The sequence below is a fragment of the Physeter macrocephalus genome, chromosome 18 (genome assembly GCF_002837175.3).
Source record: "Physeter macrocephalus isolate SW-GA chromosome 18, ASM283717v5, whole genome shotgun sequence".
Classification (NCBI taxonomy): domain Eukaryota; kingdom Metazoa; phylum Chordata; class Mammalia; order Artiodactyla; family Physeteridae; genus Physeter; species Physeter macrocephalus.
The window spans coordinates 4,516,403-4,531,742 of record NC_041231.1 but is presented as its reverse complement, the minus strand read 5'-3'; the positions used below and the strand labels follow the sequence as shown (position 1 = coordinate 4,531,742).

The 15,340-nt window shown below is 59.2% G+C and overlaps 2 protein-coding genes across 7 annotated transcripts in view; one reads left to right on the top strand and one right to left on the bottom strand.

Annotated features, from left to right (window-relative positions):
• PTDSS2 (phosphatidylserine synthase 2) overlaps window positions 1–14,206 on the top strand; it is a 29,863-nt gene extending 15,657 nt beyond the window's left edge. For both annotated transcript variants that reach the window (XM_028478592.2, XM_007108653.4), the window contains exons 4-12: window positions 3,764–3,831; window positions 9,400–9,534; window positions 9,791–9,841; window positions 10,597–10,710; window positions 10,842–10,960; window positions 11,318–11,432; window positions 11,506–11,651; window positions 11,749–11,934; window positions 12,055–14,206. In XM_028478592.2, coding sequence (XP_028334393.1) covers window positions 3,764–3,831; window positions 9,400–9,534; window positions 9,791–9,841; window positions 10,597–10,710; window positions 10,842–10,960; window positions 11,318–11,432; window positions 11,506–11,651; window positions 11,749–11,934; window positions 12,055–12,214 — 1,094 coding nt within the window. In that variant the 3' untranslated portion in view covers window positions 12,215–14,206. The remainder of the gene's footprint in view (window positions 1–3,763; window positions 3,832–9,399; window positions 9,535–9,790; window positions 9,842–10,596; window positions 10,711–10,841; window positions 10,961–11,317; window positions 11,433–11,505; window positions 11,652–11,748; window positions 11,935–12,054) is intronic.
• Window positions 14,207–14,347: 141 nt separating this feature from the next.
• Window positions 14,348–15,340, bottom strand: part of RNH1 (ribonuclease/angiogenin inhibitor 1) — a 12,522-nt gene continuing 11,529 nt past the window's right edge. For all 5 annotated transcript variants that reach the window (XM_028478594.2, XM_055079388.1, XM_024131744.2 and 2 more), the window contains 3 exons: window positions 14,978–15,148; window positions 14,637–14,807; window positions 14,348–14,542 (listed from right to left, as the gene is read on the bottom strand). In XM_028478594.2, the coding sequence (XP_028334395.1) occupies window positions 14,455–14,542; window positions 14,637–14,807; window positions 14,978–15,148 (430 nt within the window). In that variant the 3' untranslated portion in view covers window positions 14,348–14,454. The remainder of the gene's footprint in view (window positions 14,543–14,636; window positions 14,808–14,977; window positions 15,149–15,340) is intronic.

The following is a 15,340-nucleotide window of genomic DNA, read 5'->3' as shown; positions in this document are numbered from 1 at the left end:
TTTCATTTGAGAACTGGATTTTTGATGGCTCCTTGTTTAGTCATCATTTCAATGTACTCCAGTTTACTTAACCAGTCCTGTATGATTGTATACTTGGGGGTTTCCAATTTCGTGGCAATAAACCAGGCTGTAGTGAATTTCCACATGTACACCTTTGTGTACCTGTCTGATTATCCATGGGACCAAAGGTCCAGGGGAAGTAGCAGATGAAGGGCATGAGCATTTGGGGCTCCTGATGGGTGCTACCCAGTTGCCCCCTAGAAGGGGCGTGTCTGCCCAGGGGCCAGCGAGCCAGGGGTTGTGAGCGAGGCCCCCGGGGGCTCTGCCCCCTCAATGCCTGGTGGGGACGTTGGTGCTGGGTGAAGCCTGTGTGGTCCCTGCCCCCGGGGCAGCGTGAGCTTCCTGAACCGAAGGGCACGGCCCCCACTGGGGGTTGGGGAGGGGCTGCAGGACCTTCTCCACCGTCTCCACTGGTGTGGCCTGTCCAGTCTTGCCTCAGAAGGGCGCGGACTCTTAACCAGAGCAACGGAAAAGTGAGCTGAAGTGTCAGAACCACCAGAGTCACAGTGAGAAACCAGGTGTGTTCAGTGCTCATCCGACGCACTTGGAAGGGAGAACAGGAGGTGCCAGAAACTCCCCAGAGGCTGTCGGTGGGTGAGGGCGCAGCGAAGTTCTCGTGGGCAGCCGGCACTGGACGAAGCCGCGAGCAGGACCGACGGGGCCCCGCCTGCGTCATGCGGGGGCTTCAGCTTCAGGGAAGCTCCTCCTGCGGCTCTGAGCGCTGCGAGTGTCAGGCCGGTGCCCCCCGGAGCGGGCAGTGCCGCCGTTTCCGAGCCGGCGCTCTGAGCGTGGCTCTGCCTTTCCTTAGTTTGGTTGCTGTGCGCACATCCTGTCTCTCCGCCTGTCTCGGCTTAGTTCACGTGGGTACCTGCCCCGGAGCACCGTCCGGATGTCTTGTTCACCTGGTAGTTGGCAGGAAGTCCTCAGCCTCTCAAATCAGGTTACGTGTGCACGCTGGCAGGAACAGACTCCACAAAGGAGGCGCCCTGGGGTCTCCGCGTGCCTCCCGCCCTCCTCTGGGCCCGGCTCAGGTAGCCACTGGGGGAGCAGACAGCCAACCTGTGTGGGGCATTGCTTTATTTGGAAACGAGTTGGCTGCAGCTCCAGCTGGGGCTGCCACTTAAGGGCCCCGTTGCCTTCGTGAGCGGCTCCCTGCAGACGCTGGAGTAGATGAGGACGTCGCAGGTGCTGCTGAGGTGGCCGGAGTTGATGCTTGGGAAGAAGATACAAGTGCGGGTCTGGGAGCAGGGCAGCCCGTGATCAGGAGCCTCCGGGATGGCTCGCGGAGAGCCGGAGCTGCGGCGGGGTGTGGCGACCCTGGCCGTGGAGAGGGACGAGGGCCCGCTGGCCACTTCGGGCGGGGCAGGCCTGGGTCCTGGTGGGCTCTACGGGGTGCTAGTGGTGGGGAGTCTGAGCCGAGTGGGGGTGGCCGGGGGAGGGACAGCGCAGCCTTCATGGGAGGAGGTGGCCGTCCCAGCAGCTGGGCAGCCACGCTCGGCCGCCCCAAGTCCCTGCTCCACAGCCCTTGACCTACTGCTGCAGCCTCGAACCAGGGAGAATTTTCCAGGTTTTTCCTATCTTCAAGGGCACGAAGAATAAGTCTGTCACCTCGGCTGTTTACGTCCGTTGTCTCGGAACGCGTTAGCCCACCTTCCCAAGAACTCACCACGTTTGTATTTCCTGCCCGTGCGAAGTTGGATTCTTGTCAGACTCCGGGGTGTTTTTCCCCCGGCGAGTGGGTCAGGCCCAAGCCCTGAGGGTGCCGGGCTGGCCCCAGAGCCTGGCGTGTGTACAGTTCTCACCCTCTTCTGGCACGACAGGCCCCGCACCCTCCCACTCACCTGCCCGGCTGCCTGTACCCTGGGCCCCACCGAAGCGGGGGCGGGAGAGCGCATGGCGCTGTCACAGATGACCTGGAATAGCTGTAGAATAGCTGTGGCCAGACCTTGTGTCTCCAGTTTGTGAGCACGGCTTATTTTTTTAATTCAAGGTGAATTAGCTTTTAAAAGTAGGCTGGTGGTGTTTTTTTCTTTACAGACATAAGCATAGGGAAAGCAGATATCTTATTATTTATTTATTGTTTGTTTTTTAGCTGCGTTGGGTCTTCGTTGCTGTGCGCGGGCTTTCTGTAGTTGCGGCGAGCAGGGGCTACTCTTCGTTGTGGCGCGCGGGCTTCTCGTTGCGGAGCACGGGCTCTAGGTGCACGGGCTTCAGTAGTTGTGGTCCGTGGGCTTCAGTAGTTGCAGCACATGGGTTCAGTATTTGTGGCGCATGGGCTCTGGGGCGGGCGGACTTCAGTAGTTGTGGCTCGCGGACTCTAGAGTGCAGCCTCAGTAGTTGTGGTGCACGGGCTTAGTTGCTCTGCGGCATGTGGGACCTTCCTGTGCGCGGGCTTTCTGTAGTTGCGGCGAGCAGGGGCTACTCTTCGTTGTGGCGCGCGGGCTTCTCGTTGCGGAGCACGGGCTCTAGGTGCACGGGCTTCAGTAGTTGTGGTCCGTGGGCTTCAGTAGTTGCAGCACATGGGTTCAGTATTTGTGGCGCATGGGCTCTGGGGCGGGCGGACTTCAGTAGTTGTGGCTCGCGGACTCTAGAGTGCAGCCTCAGTAGTTGTGGTGCACGGGCTTAGTTGCTCTGCGGCATGTGGGACCTTCCCGGACCAGGGATCGAACCCATGTCCCCTGCGTTGGCCTGCAGATTCTTTACCACTGCGTCACCAAGGAAGTCCCCTTAGGCATTTATTAAACAGGATTCTGAACATTCTTGGAAGATAGAAGTTACTGGTGGCTTTTAGGACAGTTCTAGACCTTCCCCTTCCTGTTATCTCATCCCTCAGGGACTTGAGAGTATGGAAAGCAGATGGTGAGAGAGAGGAGTCCCGGCCAGTGAAAGGGGTTCTGAGAGACAAGTTCGTTCTTTTTTCCAGCTTTATTGAGATAGGATTGACACGTAACATAAGTTTAAGGTGTACTGTGTGATGATTTGATACATGTGTATTGCATACTCCAGTATGGTTAGTTAACCCCTCTGTCATCTCATGTAATCTCAACTTTTTTTTGTTTGTTTGTTTATGATGAGAACATTTAAGATCGACTCTCTCAGCAACTTTAAAGTATATAATATAGAATCGCCAAGTGTAGCACCGGAGGGACAGAAGTGCTGGCTGAAACTTAAGACAGTTTCCTAAAACAAATCGTCATCCCAGGAATTCAGAGGTGGTTTAATGTTGGGAAATGTGTTAATTTCAATCATCACATTAACACTAAAGAAAAAAATTGATCCTTGTAAATGCAGAAGAATAAAGTTTTGTACTCATTCCTGATAGAAACACAGCATACTGGAATTAAAAGGTTCTCTTAACGTGACGAAAGGTATCCACCAAAACCCTGCAAACTTACTTAATGACGAAGGTTAGAAGCATCCCTAGGAAACGCAAGACAAGGATGTTTGCTGTCACTGCTCGTATCTGGTGGTTTGCGGGCCTTCTGTGCTGCGGGAAAGATTAGGGACGGGAATGGAAGAGAAGGAAGGAAGAACAGTCAGAGAGAGACTGTGCTCAGCCCTGAGTTAGATCTTGCTTCTGAAGTCTCTACCAGGGACCTGAGGGCCCCGAGCAGAGGCTGCGCGTGCGGGAGCTGTGTGGGGCGGGGCCGCGGGCCGCAGGGCGGCACCGCCTGATGCCTCTGTGTTCTCCGTGTCTGTACAGCCTACTGGAGGTTTTGGCTCTGCGTCAGTGTGGTCTACGAGCTGGTGCTCATCTTTATACTCTTCCAGGTAAGCGGGTCTCTTGGTTGGGTGAACTGTGAAAGTGGAGGTGGCACAGAACACTCTGCGCATTGGCCCCCAGGGCTCTGGTAGGAGGCTGAAGCCCACCCGAAGGGGGCGGGGGCTGTAGGGGTGGGAAGGCGCCAGCCATCGCCTGCGGCAGAGTCTCCGTTCTCAGCGGGCCTGGACCTCTGCGCGCAGCTGCCGCGTGGCGGGGGGACGATGGGTTCAGGCGTGGACGCCTGGCGGGCGCTCCAGATCTGAGCAGGGCTGAGCCCTCGCAGGGGCACACCTGACCCCGCAGCACAGGCGCTCCGAGTGTGGGCAGTGCGCCCGAGACCAGCCGCCATGGGCCTCGCTGCTGGTTCTGCGTGTGACCAGCGGTGGCTTTGTGTGCTTTTCTCCCTGCTGGCACACGTTCTGCAAGGGGGTTGGGGTGGAGGTTGGAAACTTAGCTCCTCAGTAAACCTTGGATCAGGATTTGTTGCCGCTAATGTCTGTCTGACTAATACTCCTGTTCTGCTGGACTTATCGAGCTCGCCTTTGAGGGTGGTCTTCAGTATTCACAGTCTCAAAACAGTCAGCGATAGCTGAGTGATTTATCATCGCCTGGGAAGCTTTGCATTTCGGGTAGGTGTGCAGGGCTGGGAGCTGTAACACCTGTTTGTGTGGATACCACAGTTAGGCACAGAGCCCCAGGCGCCCTCGGGTGCCACCTCCGTGGCCCTGGCCTCGCAGTGGCCTCGCAGCCGCCATCTGTCCCTGCATCACCACCATTTGTCTCTTGGAATGTCTCGTGTGAGTGGAGTTGTGCAGAAGGCCACGCGCCTTCACTGCCTCTGAAACTCAACCAAGCCGTGCGCACCTACAGCCGGTCCTCTTTATCGTGGATGGGGCTCCTGGTGGAGGGACAGCCATCTGTCCATTCACTGGGGTCGTGTCTGGTTTGGGGCAGATGTGCGTGGAGCTGCTCTGAGCCTCAGTGCAGGCTCTTGTGTGGACCTGAGCTTTCATTTCTTGAGGGTGAACACTCAGGAGGGACTCCTGCGTCGCAGGTTAGGTGTCTCACTCCCAGGGCAGCTGTGTCCCGCCAGCACCCTCTCTCACCCTTGGCAGTACTTGCCGTCACCAGGATCTTTTATTTCAGCCAGTGTCTTATGGATTTCAGTGCATTTCTAGAGTGGCTGATGATGTTGACCAACTTCTCCTGCATTTATGAGCCATGAAACAAACATCCTCCTCGGTGAAGTGTTTATTTTTTGCCCTTTTTAAAAATCGGGTGGTTTGTTTTTGTAGTGTTGAGTTATGACAGCTTTTTATATAGTCCTGGTTACAAGGTCCTTTGCTGGATGTGCTGGGCCTTCGTTCTTTAACAGTGGCATCCTTCTTTCTTTTCTTTTTGTGTTTTTGATGTCATATCTAAGACTTCTTCGTCCAACACCAATTTATTAAGATTTTCTCCTATACTTTCTTTTAAAACCTACCTGGTTTTATATTTTACACTGAGATTGCTTCTTCATGTTGAGTTTCTTTTCACATTTTGTTTTGGAACGATTGTAGATTCACAGGAAGTTGTGAACAAATTGTACAGGTAGGTCCTGTGTTCCATCACCCAGGTCCTTAATATTTTGCACAAATGTAGGACAGTATGTGTACCTGAAACTAATACAATATTGTAAGTCAACTATACTTTAATTAAAAAAAAATATATATATATATAAGACAGTATCAAACCGGGAAATTGATATCAATGCACTCCACAGAGTTTGTCACAGTTCAGTTTTACACGCATGTGTGCACACGTGTATGTAGAATACTGTGCAATATTTTTGGTTTTATTGCAGTGTATTTAATTACAAGTATTTTTTAACTACAGTAAAAAACACATAACATAAAATTTACCGTCTCAGCCATTTCTAGGTGCACAGGGCAGGGCACGAAGCACATTCACATGGTCGTGTTACCTTCCCCACCATCATCCCCAGAACGTTCCGTCTTCCCAAACGGATGCTCTGTCCCCATGAACGCTCACTTCCCTCCCCTCCCCCAGCCCTGGGCCCCACCGTCTACTTTTCTGTCTCTGTGGATGTGACTCCCCCAGGGACCTCACGTGGGTGGAATCAGACAGCATTTGTCCTTCTGTGACTGGATTATCTCACTGAGTGTAATGTCCTCAGGGTTCACCCTGTGTAGCCGGTGTCACAAGTTCCTTCCTTTTTCAGGCTGAGTAACGTTCCATTGTGTGTTTAAACCACACTTTGTGTATCCACTCAAATGGATGGACACTTGGGTTGCCTCCACCTTTTGGTGACTGTGAACGTGGGCGTGTGAGTATCTGTTCCAGTCCCTGCTTTCCATTCCTTTGAGGACATGCCTCCACTTGGGATTGCTGAGTAATTCTGTTTAACCTTTAGAGGAGCTGCCAGACTATTCTCCACAGCGGCTGTACTCATTTTACAGTCCCTCCAACAGTGCACAGGCTTCCAGTTCTCCATATTCTCACCAACACTTGTTATTTTCCTTTTTTGGGGGGGGAGCGGGCTGGTGAAGTGGTAAAATATCTCGTGGTTTTTCTTTTTTTAAAAAAAAATAAATTTATTTATTTATTTTTGGCTGCGTTGGGTCTTTGTTGCTGCGAGTGGGCTTTCTCTGGTTGTGGCAAGCAGGGGCTACTCTTCGTGGCGGTGCGCGGGCTTCTCATTGCGGCGGCTTCTCTTGCTGCAGAGCACGGGCTATAGGTGTGCAGGCTCAGTATTTGTGGCACGTGGGCTCAGTAGTTGTGACTCGCGGGCTCAGTAGTTGTGGCACACGGGCTTAGTTGCTCCGCGGCACGTGGGGTCTTCCCAGACCAGGGCTCGAACCCGTGTCCCCTGCATTGGCAGGCGGATTCTTAACCACTGCACCACCAGGGAGGTCCTCTCGTGGTTTTGATTTGCATTTCCCTGATTGCTAGTGATGCTGAACATCTTCTCATGTGCTTGTTGGATGTTTGTATGTCTTTTTGGGAGACCAGCTTTTGTTCTGATTGATTTTTTTAAATGGTTCATGTTTTGTTTTATTTATTTAAAATAAACTTTTTGTTTTAAGACAGATTTACAGGATTGTGAAGTTAGTGCAGAGAGTTTCTTCACCCAGTTTCTCCTGTTATGAACATCTTACACTAGTATGACGCATTTGTTACAATTAATCATTATTAACTAAAACCCACACTTTCTCTCAGGTTTTCCCCTCCTCTGCAGCACAGGACCCTCCCCTTACGTGGGTCTTTCATTTCTCTCAGCAGCGTTTTGTGGTTTTCGGAGTATATGTTTTGCACTTCCTTTGTTCAGTGTATTCCTAAGTATCTCCCTCTTTCCGATGCCGTCCTGAGTGGGACGGTCTTGATTTTGTGTTGGTCTGCTGGTCCCTGGCATCTGGAAACGCAGCCTGCTTGCTCTGTCGGTCTGGGTCCTCTGTGTCTACTCACTGGTTCCCATAGCTCTGCTGCTGTTCGGGGGGTTCCTGAGAGGGTCTCTGTGCAGGAATAGGGGGAGTTCACTTCTTCCTTTCCAACCTGAGTGTCTGTCTGTCTGTCCGTCTCTGGCCTCACACTGTCCCCCACTTCTTAGCGGGGAGCCCTCAGCCCTCACCAGATGCCCCTTGTCAGTGGAGGAAGTTTCACTCTTCCTAATTTGTTGAGTGTTTTTTTCATGAGAGGGTATTAGATTTTGTTGGTTGGATGCTTTTTCTGCATCAAATGAGATGATCATGTGGTTTTTTTCCCTTTATCAACATGATGTCTTGTGTTGATTCATTTTCTCATTTTGAACCAGCTTAGCATTCCTGGGATAAAGCCCACTTGGTCGTGGTGTATGGCCTTTTGTATATCCTGCAGATTCACTTTGCTAGTATTCTGTTGAGGATTGTTGCATCCATATTCATAAGAGACACTCTCTGTAGTTTGCCTGGAATGTCTTTTTCTGATTTTGGTATCAGGATTGCTGGGGGTTTGTCTGGTGTTTCTGTCGTGATTTGACACATGATTCTGACCGTCGGTGCTGACCCCGACCCCCTGGCAGAGGTGTGTCTGTCGGGTCCTCTCCACGCCTCGCCCTCGGGAGGGAGGCCCCCCTGCGCAGCGGGTGGAGAGCAGCTCCATAATCCGATGGGAAACCTTCTGTGTGGGAGGTTTGTCTCTTCTCCCTGACTCGCTAATGTGTTCGGTCATTTCTTAAATCAGTGCAGACTCGTGGGTAGGTAGTTATGTTATACTTTGGGTTACAATTCAATACTCGATTCGTTGCTCAAATTGTTCCAGCCTTGGCTTCTGGGAGCTTTCCCATACCCCACGTACGTGGGTTCTTGGTGTTTTGTTTTGGGTTTCTGAGCACCTCCCTCCTTTCTGGTGCTAGAAGACATTCCAGGCCCATCTTGGGGGTTCCCTGCCCCAGCCCTGGAATCGGCCATTTCTCCAGGGAGCCTGGTTCCTTTATTGGAGAACAAATGCTCGTAGGAACCAAGATCTGGGCTCTCTCTCGGCCAGCAGTGCGGAGCCCTGTGGGTCCTGACCAGTGAGTCTGCAGATTTATAAATGGCCGGTTCTGGGAGGCCCTCCTGCCCAGGCTGCTGTCCTCTCCCAGAGCCATGTCACGAGGGGTCAGTCGGCCGCCCTGGCCTTTGCTGGAGTGGAGGTTCGTGGTCTGGCCCTCTGGGCTTGGGTGACAAGCTCTCAGCTGGGACCGGAGCTGACTTCCTTGCGTCACGGCAGCCCTCAGATGCCCGGAGACGGAGACTTGTTACAGTGCTGTTCTTCACTTCTCTGAGGGCTGAGTGTCCAGGGATCTGAGCCCCTACTGACCTGGCACCGGAGCAGAGCCCGTGCGGCCATCCTGACTCAGGAGCACAGCAGTGTCGGGTGCTGCCCTGCTGTCTGGCCTTCAGATCCCGTGTTACCAGGGCACACGTGGGGGGCGTTTCAGTTGTTCGTGGTGTCACCTCAGTCGTGTGACAAGATGCAGGTCTGAGTGTCATCTGTCCACACACACCACGGACCGCGTCTCGTCACCCCAGCCTGGAGCCCCTTCCCTGCTGTGCCCTTTCGCTGGTACTCGGGGCAGGAGCCGAGGGGACAGGGTCCTGATGACGGGTGTCCCAGGGTGCCTCCCATGGACCAGAGGCCCCAGCTGGCGGCCAGCGGGGGCCTGGAGGGAGGAATGGGGGGGTCCTCTTCTGCCAGGGTGCGCCCCCAAAAGCCCACTTTGTGCCGAGGCGTCTGGGAGAGGCTGTCTGGGCGCCACGTGCGGGAGCGTGTCCCACAGTGCTTTTCCTCGGTGTGGGGTCTGGACCCTGAACCGGACGCAGGGAGGGGAGGTGGGGAGACTGGTGATCTGAGCACCCTCCCACGGGGGTGCCCCTGCGGCGCCCTGCGGCGCGGTCCTGGGGTCCCATGAGGCGTGAGGACGTCCTCGGGCTTGGGACATCCCCACTCTGCCCGGCCCGAGGTGGGGGCGATGCTGAGACGGTGCTTCCCCTCGCGGTTGGTGGGTGCTGTCTGCGCACCCCAAACCCCGCCCCACTGACGTGCTGCCGCCCTTGCAGACCGTCCAGGACGGCCGCCAGTTTCTGAAGTACGTCGACCCCAGGTTGGGGGTCCCGTTGCCGGAGAGGGACTACGGGGGAAACTGCCTCATCTATGATGCAGACAACAAGACCGACCCCTTCCACAACGTCTGGGTACGTGCCCGGAGGGGGCCGGCCGGCCTCATGACGTGGGGACCCCTCCCGGCGGGGCCGCACCACCTCCCACGCGTGAAGCTCGGCGCTGCCCCAGGCGTGGATGTTTCTGTGACCCGAGTCACTCTGGACTGGATGGGGTCGAGGGTACCAGGGGCCATGCCGCCCACATGTGGGGATGCCTCTGGCTGCGGCGGGGCCCCTTCCCAGCTCACGATGGTGGACCGAGCGCGAGGCCTGCCTCTGTACCCCACAGGACAAGCTGGACGGCTTCGTGCCCGCACACTTCATCGGCTGGTACCTGAAGGTAGGCATCTCCTCGTTGGGCGGGGCACCTGGTTTCGGAGCCGCCCTGAACTCTGGGCCGTTTTCCAGCTGTGCGGTGGGTTGCAGTCGCGGTGCAGGACAGGCGGGCTGCCGAGCTGGGGGGCCTGACCCGACCTTGCGTGTCCTGGGCGTTGCGGTGGCTGCCGGAGAGCAAAGGGGAGAGACCCACAGGGGGCCCCCATCCCACCCAGCCCTGGGCACCCTCAGGCCTGGACACACAAGTCGTCGACATACCTGCAAGTTGCCTCAAAGTCTTTTTTTTTTTATATATATAAATTTATTTTATTTATTTATTTTTGGCTGTGTTGGGTCTTCGTTGCTGCACGCGGGCTTTCTCTAGTTGTGGTGAGCGGGGGCTGCTCTTCGTTGCGGTGCGCGGGCTTCTTGTTGCGGTGGCTTCTCTTGTTGTGGAGCACGGGCTCTAGGCGCGCAGGCTTCCGTAGTTGTGGCTCGCGGGCTCTAGAGCGCAGGCTCAGTAGTTGTGGCGCACGGGCTTAGTTGCTCCGCGGCATGTGGGATCTTCCCGGACCAGGGCTCGAACCCGTGTCCCCTGCGTTGGCAGGCAGGTTCTTAACCACCGCGCCACCAGGGAAGCCCTCAAAGTCTTAACTTGGGGCGGCCAGAGCCACAGCTGCCCTGCCGCCGCGCCCCACCTGAGGGCAGGGGGGCGGGGGTAGGGGGCGGGCTGTCCTTGGGGGATCCCGCGCAGGCGGCTGACGCCCTGGCGGCCCGCAGACCCTGATGATCCGTGACTGGTGGATGTGCACGATCGTGAGCGTGATGTTTGAGTTTCTGGAATACAGCCTGGAGCATCAGCTGCCCAACTTCAGCGAGTGCTGGTGGGACCACGTAAGTGCGCACTCTGTGTCCCGGCCGGCCACGACGTGGGGCAGCGGGCGGCACGGGCTCCCCTCAGCCAGGGCCCTTTGACCTGGGGACCCGTGGCACCCACCTCCCTCCCGCCTGGCTCCCGCCCCCAGTGGATCATGGACGTGCTCGTCTGCAACGGGCTGGGCATCTACTGCGGCATGAAGACCCTCGAGTGGCTGTCCCTAAAGACGTACAAGTGGCAGGGCCTCTGGAACATTCCGACCTACAAGTACGTCTGGAGAGCCGCCCTGCTCCGCGCAGGCCTTGACCCCAGTGTGGGGCCTGCAGGGCCCCCCACCCCGAGGTCCTTTCGTGAGGTGCTGCAGGCGAGGATCTTGCCTCTGTAAACTCCACCCAGGATGTGACCCTGGGTGCTGCCCTCGCGGCGGCCGGGACGTCCGCCCCTCCCCGTCCAGCCAGCTCTCTTCCTCCGTGCTGGCCCTTCTCGGGAGCGTCCCTTCCCAGCCGCCTCCCTCTGTAAAGAAGTAGAGAAACAGCCCAGGAAAAGACCTGGGGGGCCGGGGGGTGGGCGGGTGTGCCCGGCGGGCGGCGGGCGTTGCCCGGGGCTGAGCGGCCACGGTTCCAGGGGCAAGATGAAGAGGATCGTGTTCCAGTTCACGCCCTACAGCTGGGTCCGCTTCGAGTGGAAGCCGGCCTCCAGCCTGCGCCGCTGGCTGGCCGTGTGCGGCATCATCCTGGTGGTAAGGCCTGTGGCCTCCTGCTCGCCCCCGCCCCTCCCCGCCCCGGGCGCCCTCCACCCTCCTCTGCCCCCAGTTTCTGTTGGCAGAGCTGAACACCTTCTACCTGAAGTTCGTGCTGTGGATGCCCCCCGAGCACTACCTGGTCCTCCTGCGGCTGGTCTTCTTCGTCAACGTGGGCGGCGTGGCCATGCGGGAGATCTACGACTTCATGGACGACCCGTGAGGGCCTGGGCGGGGCCTGGGCGGGGGCGGGGCCTGTGCCGCCGCGGGGGCGGGGCGCTCTCGGCGTCACCCCTGCGCCCGCCTCCCTCTGCAGGAAGCTCCACAAGAAGCTGGGCCAGCAGGCCTGGCTGGTGGCGGCCATCACCGTCACGGAGCTGCTCATCGTGGTGAAGTACGACCCGCACACGCTCACGCTGTCCCTGCCCTTCTACATCGCCCAGTGCTGGACGCTCGGCTCCGTGCTCGCCCTCACCTGGACCGTCTGGCGCTTCTTCCTGCGGTGAGCGCCGTGGCCCCGGTGGTCCTGCCTGCCCACCCCAGGCTCTGAGCTCCCCTGCGGGGAAGCGTCCAGGGACCTCCGTGGGCCGGCCGGTGGTGACCCAGCCCCCGCTGTCCCCAGGGACATCACCCTGAGGTACAAGGAGACGCGGCGGCAGAAGCAGCAGGGCAGGGACGACCAGGGCAGGGCAGACGGCAGCGTGGACGGGCGCCCACCAGGGCCCGACGACCCCTCGGGGCCCGAGGAGGCCGAGAGGGAGGGGGTGCCAGCACCGCACTGACGCTGCGGCTGGGCCTGCAGAGCCCAGGCCTGGCGCCCTCCCCGCTCTGGGATCCCCGCCAGGAGCCTTCCAGCAGGCCTCAGCCCTCAAGGTTCTATCTCCCTCTTCTCCCGCGTGCACAGTGGGGTGGGGCGCGCGTGTGTGTGGTGTGTGCATACGTGTGGGTGCGTGTGTGTGTGCACGTGTGCTCCTGAGGCTCGCCCCGGGCCGGCTGGTCCCCTTTCTGCACAGTCAGCCCGCCGCCTTGGCCCCCCGCCGCAAGCCTTGGTGCCCAGACGGCCCGGCCCAGGCAGCAGCGTCTCGGTGCCCGCCCCTCTCCGCTCCCTGGGCCCCACCGGTCCCCCATGACCTTCTGGCGGCACATGTGAAGGACAGTCGTCCAGGGACGCCCTGGCGTGGCTGGGAAAAGGCAGATCCACTTACTCGGGAGCCTCCATCTGACCCTCCAACCTGGAGGGTGCGTGGACAGGGCTGCCCGCACATCGAGTCAGAGACGCCAAGGCCTGGTGCCCGCCGTCAGGAGGGCAGGTTGTGAGGGAGGGTCTCTGTGGCCCAGGCTTGAGGTCACCCCCATGAGCAAACAGAACAAATAAAAGCCACGGTGACGGCCTGCGGCTCCACAGCTCCTCGCTGCCCCTCACCCCCGCCCTACCCTGTGCCGCCCAGAGGGCAGCTGGGAGCCACCCGGGCTGCACACCTGTCCTGGCAGACGACCAGCGGGCACGAGGGTCACCGGCCTCCCTGGCGCCTCCTGCTGCATCCGCCCCTCGGGCGGCCTGAGGGAGCTAGTTCTGGGCGGGGTGTGGGCGATGGCGCACTGTCTTCAGGCTTCACACGCACTGGCGAAGGGAAGCGCCGAGTTCCGGGCAAGGGTGACACTCCCGACCTTCCCAAGGGCAGGGCCTCTCAGAGCGTCAGGGCCTGAAACGAGGTGGACTCGTTTCCTTAGTTTATTTTCCCGTGACAGCTATTTCTGGGGAGAATTTCAAACCTAAGGTGGTTGTGAGGACGGACGGCGGCGCGCCTGTGCCCCCCGCCTCCCCCCGCTGCTCTTGGCGTTGTGCCGTTGAGCTGAGTTTCTCAGCCTCTGGCTTCTGTGGGCTTCCTCACGTCGGGGGTGTGACCCGGGGCCTCACTGTGCCCCACCCCACCCGCTGCCATCCCAGTGTCACCTTTGATCTGGGTTTAGGGCCGACGCCCGTCCCACCACTGCAGACACCAAGCGTCCTGTCCACCCACCTCCACCCGGGGTTCTCGGCGTCACGAGGTTCACAGTCGCTCCCAGACTACCTCCCTCCGTGTGGCCTGTGCTCTCCCTGCAGAGCTGGAGGCCCGTGTTGCCCACCACTCCCAGGCATGGCCCCTGGGAGCGGTTTCTGGCCCAAGGTGGGTGCAGGTTCCCCTGGAGCGTCTCCCGCCCAGACCTGGGTGAGTCCACCCAATTCTCCACAGATCTGCTCCCTTCCGGGGGAAGGTGTTACCAAGCCAGGGTCCTGGTACCTTGAGGGGCTTCGTAGTGATGGCGGGAAGTTACTGCCCAGCCACCCGACCCTCTGGAAGCTGCTCCGTGTCTATACCTTGATCGTGCCGTTCAGGGCAGGTCACCTCTACACTGTCCCCCACGGCCAGATGAGGCCAGCTAGATGGGGTGGACCCTGCCCTTATGTCCACAGGGCTCCAGCCTCCACCAGGAGAGCACTCGGAAGCCAGCCATCGGCAGGCTCGGCCAGGCCCTAGGAGCAGCTCCCAGCTGGGGTTTCTGGCCCACACACAGGAGGTCCGAGCGCGCTGCTGGCCAAGGTGAGCCAGGCCCCGAGGGCAGGGGCCATGTTCCCGTGCCCCTTAGTGCAGGCGGGACGCCGTCCTCGCAGACCTGAGGCAGTGAAGGCCTGTGGGATGGGGTGGGCTCCGAGGCCGCAAGGAGCAGGACCCCGCCAGCACCTGGGGAGCTCAGACCGGACCCCCACGGAGGACCCCGCTGGGCACACCCGCCACGAGGCCCGGACCCCTGACTTGACGTGCCTAAGGCTGCTACGTCTGTGGTGCTCTCTGGGCAGCAGGGTGCTCGTGAAAACATCACCCCCTTGACACCAGAGCCTCGTGGGGACCACGAAGACGGACAAACACCCCTCCTGCCAGAAAAGTGTTTTAATAAAGTGCCTAAAATGCTCTCCCAGAAATAAGCTCTGATTTAAGCTCTTCCTCCGTTAAAGCCAGGACTCCTCGGGGGAGGAGGGGTGTCAGGAGATGATCCGCAGGCCGGGCTTGCTCGCCTCCAGGGCCTGTAGGCGCGCCTCCACCGCCTCTGTCCAGTAGATGTCGTACAGACTGCAGGGAGGGAGGGGGTGAGGTAGCGGCCACGCCCCCCACCCCACCCCACCCCGTGTGCCTCTCCTGTCCCCCACGCCCCAGGGCCACTCACACCAGCTGCTCCAGGGCGCTGCCAGACTGCTCCAGGCTGCCCAGCAGCTGCAGGACTCCGGGGTCACCCAGGCCGTTGTTGCTCAGGTCCAGCTCGCGCAGGCTGCGATTCGTCAGCAGGAGCGAGGCCAGGCCTCCACAGGCACCATCCGTCACGTCACAGTCCCCCAGCCTGGGCGGAAGGCAGGGCCGAGGTCAGGCGGAGGGTGCACCCCCAGGTGGCTGTGCGACCAGGGCCCGGGCCGCGGCCAGATCATGGAGCGCGGGGGGGGGGGGGGGGTCTGAGTCTTAGCTGTCCCCGCCCTCAGCCCGGGCGGGCGGGGCGCCCCCCAGTAGGCTCACCAGAGCACCCTCAGCGTGGCGCCGGGCTGGCCCAGGGCCTGGCACAGTGTCTGGACGCCCGAGTCGCCCAGCTGGTTGCTGCTCAGCTGCAGCTCCAGGAGACGCTTGTTCTGGGTCAGCATCGAGCCGAAGTGGTGGCAGCAGGCGGCCGTGAGGCTGCAGGACTTCACCCTGCGAGCGGCAGACGGGGACTGGGGCCACCGCAGCCCACGCCTCTGCGGTGGCCCGGGAGGCCTCTGGGGATCGGAGCACCAGCCTCCCCCCGCCCCCACCCGAGTCTCCGCCCGTCTTCCGTGGCTCCACCTCGGCACCCCCCTCCCCCGCCCCCCGAGGGCACCTGCACCTCACCAGCCCCCGGCGCTG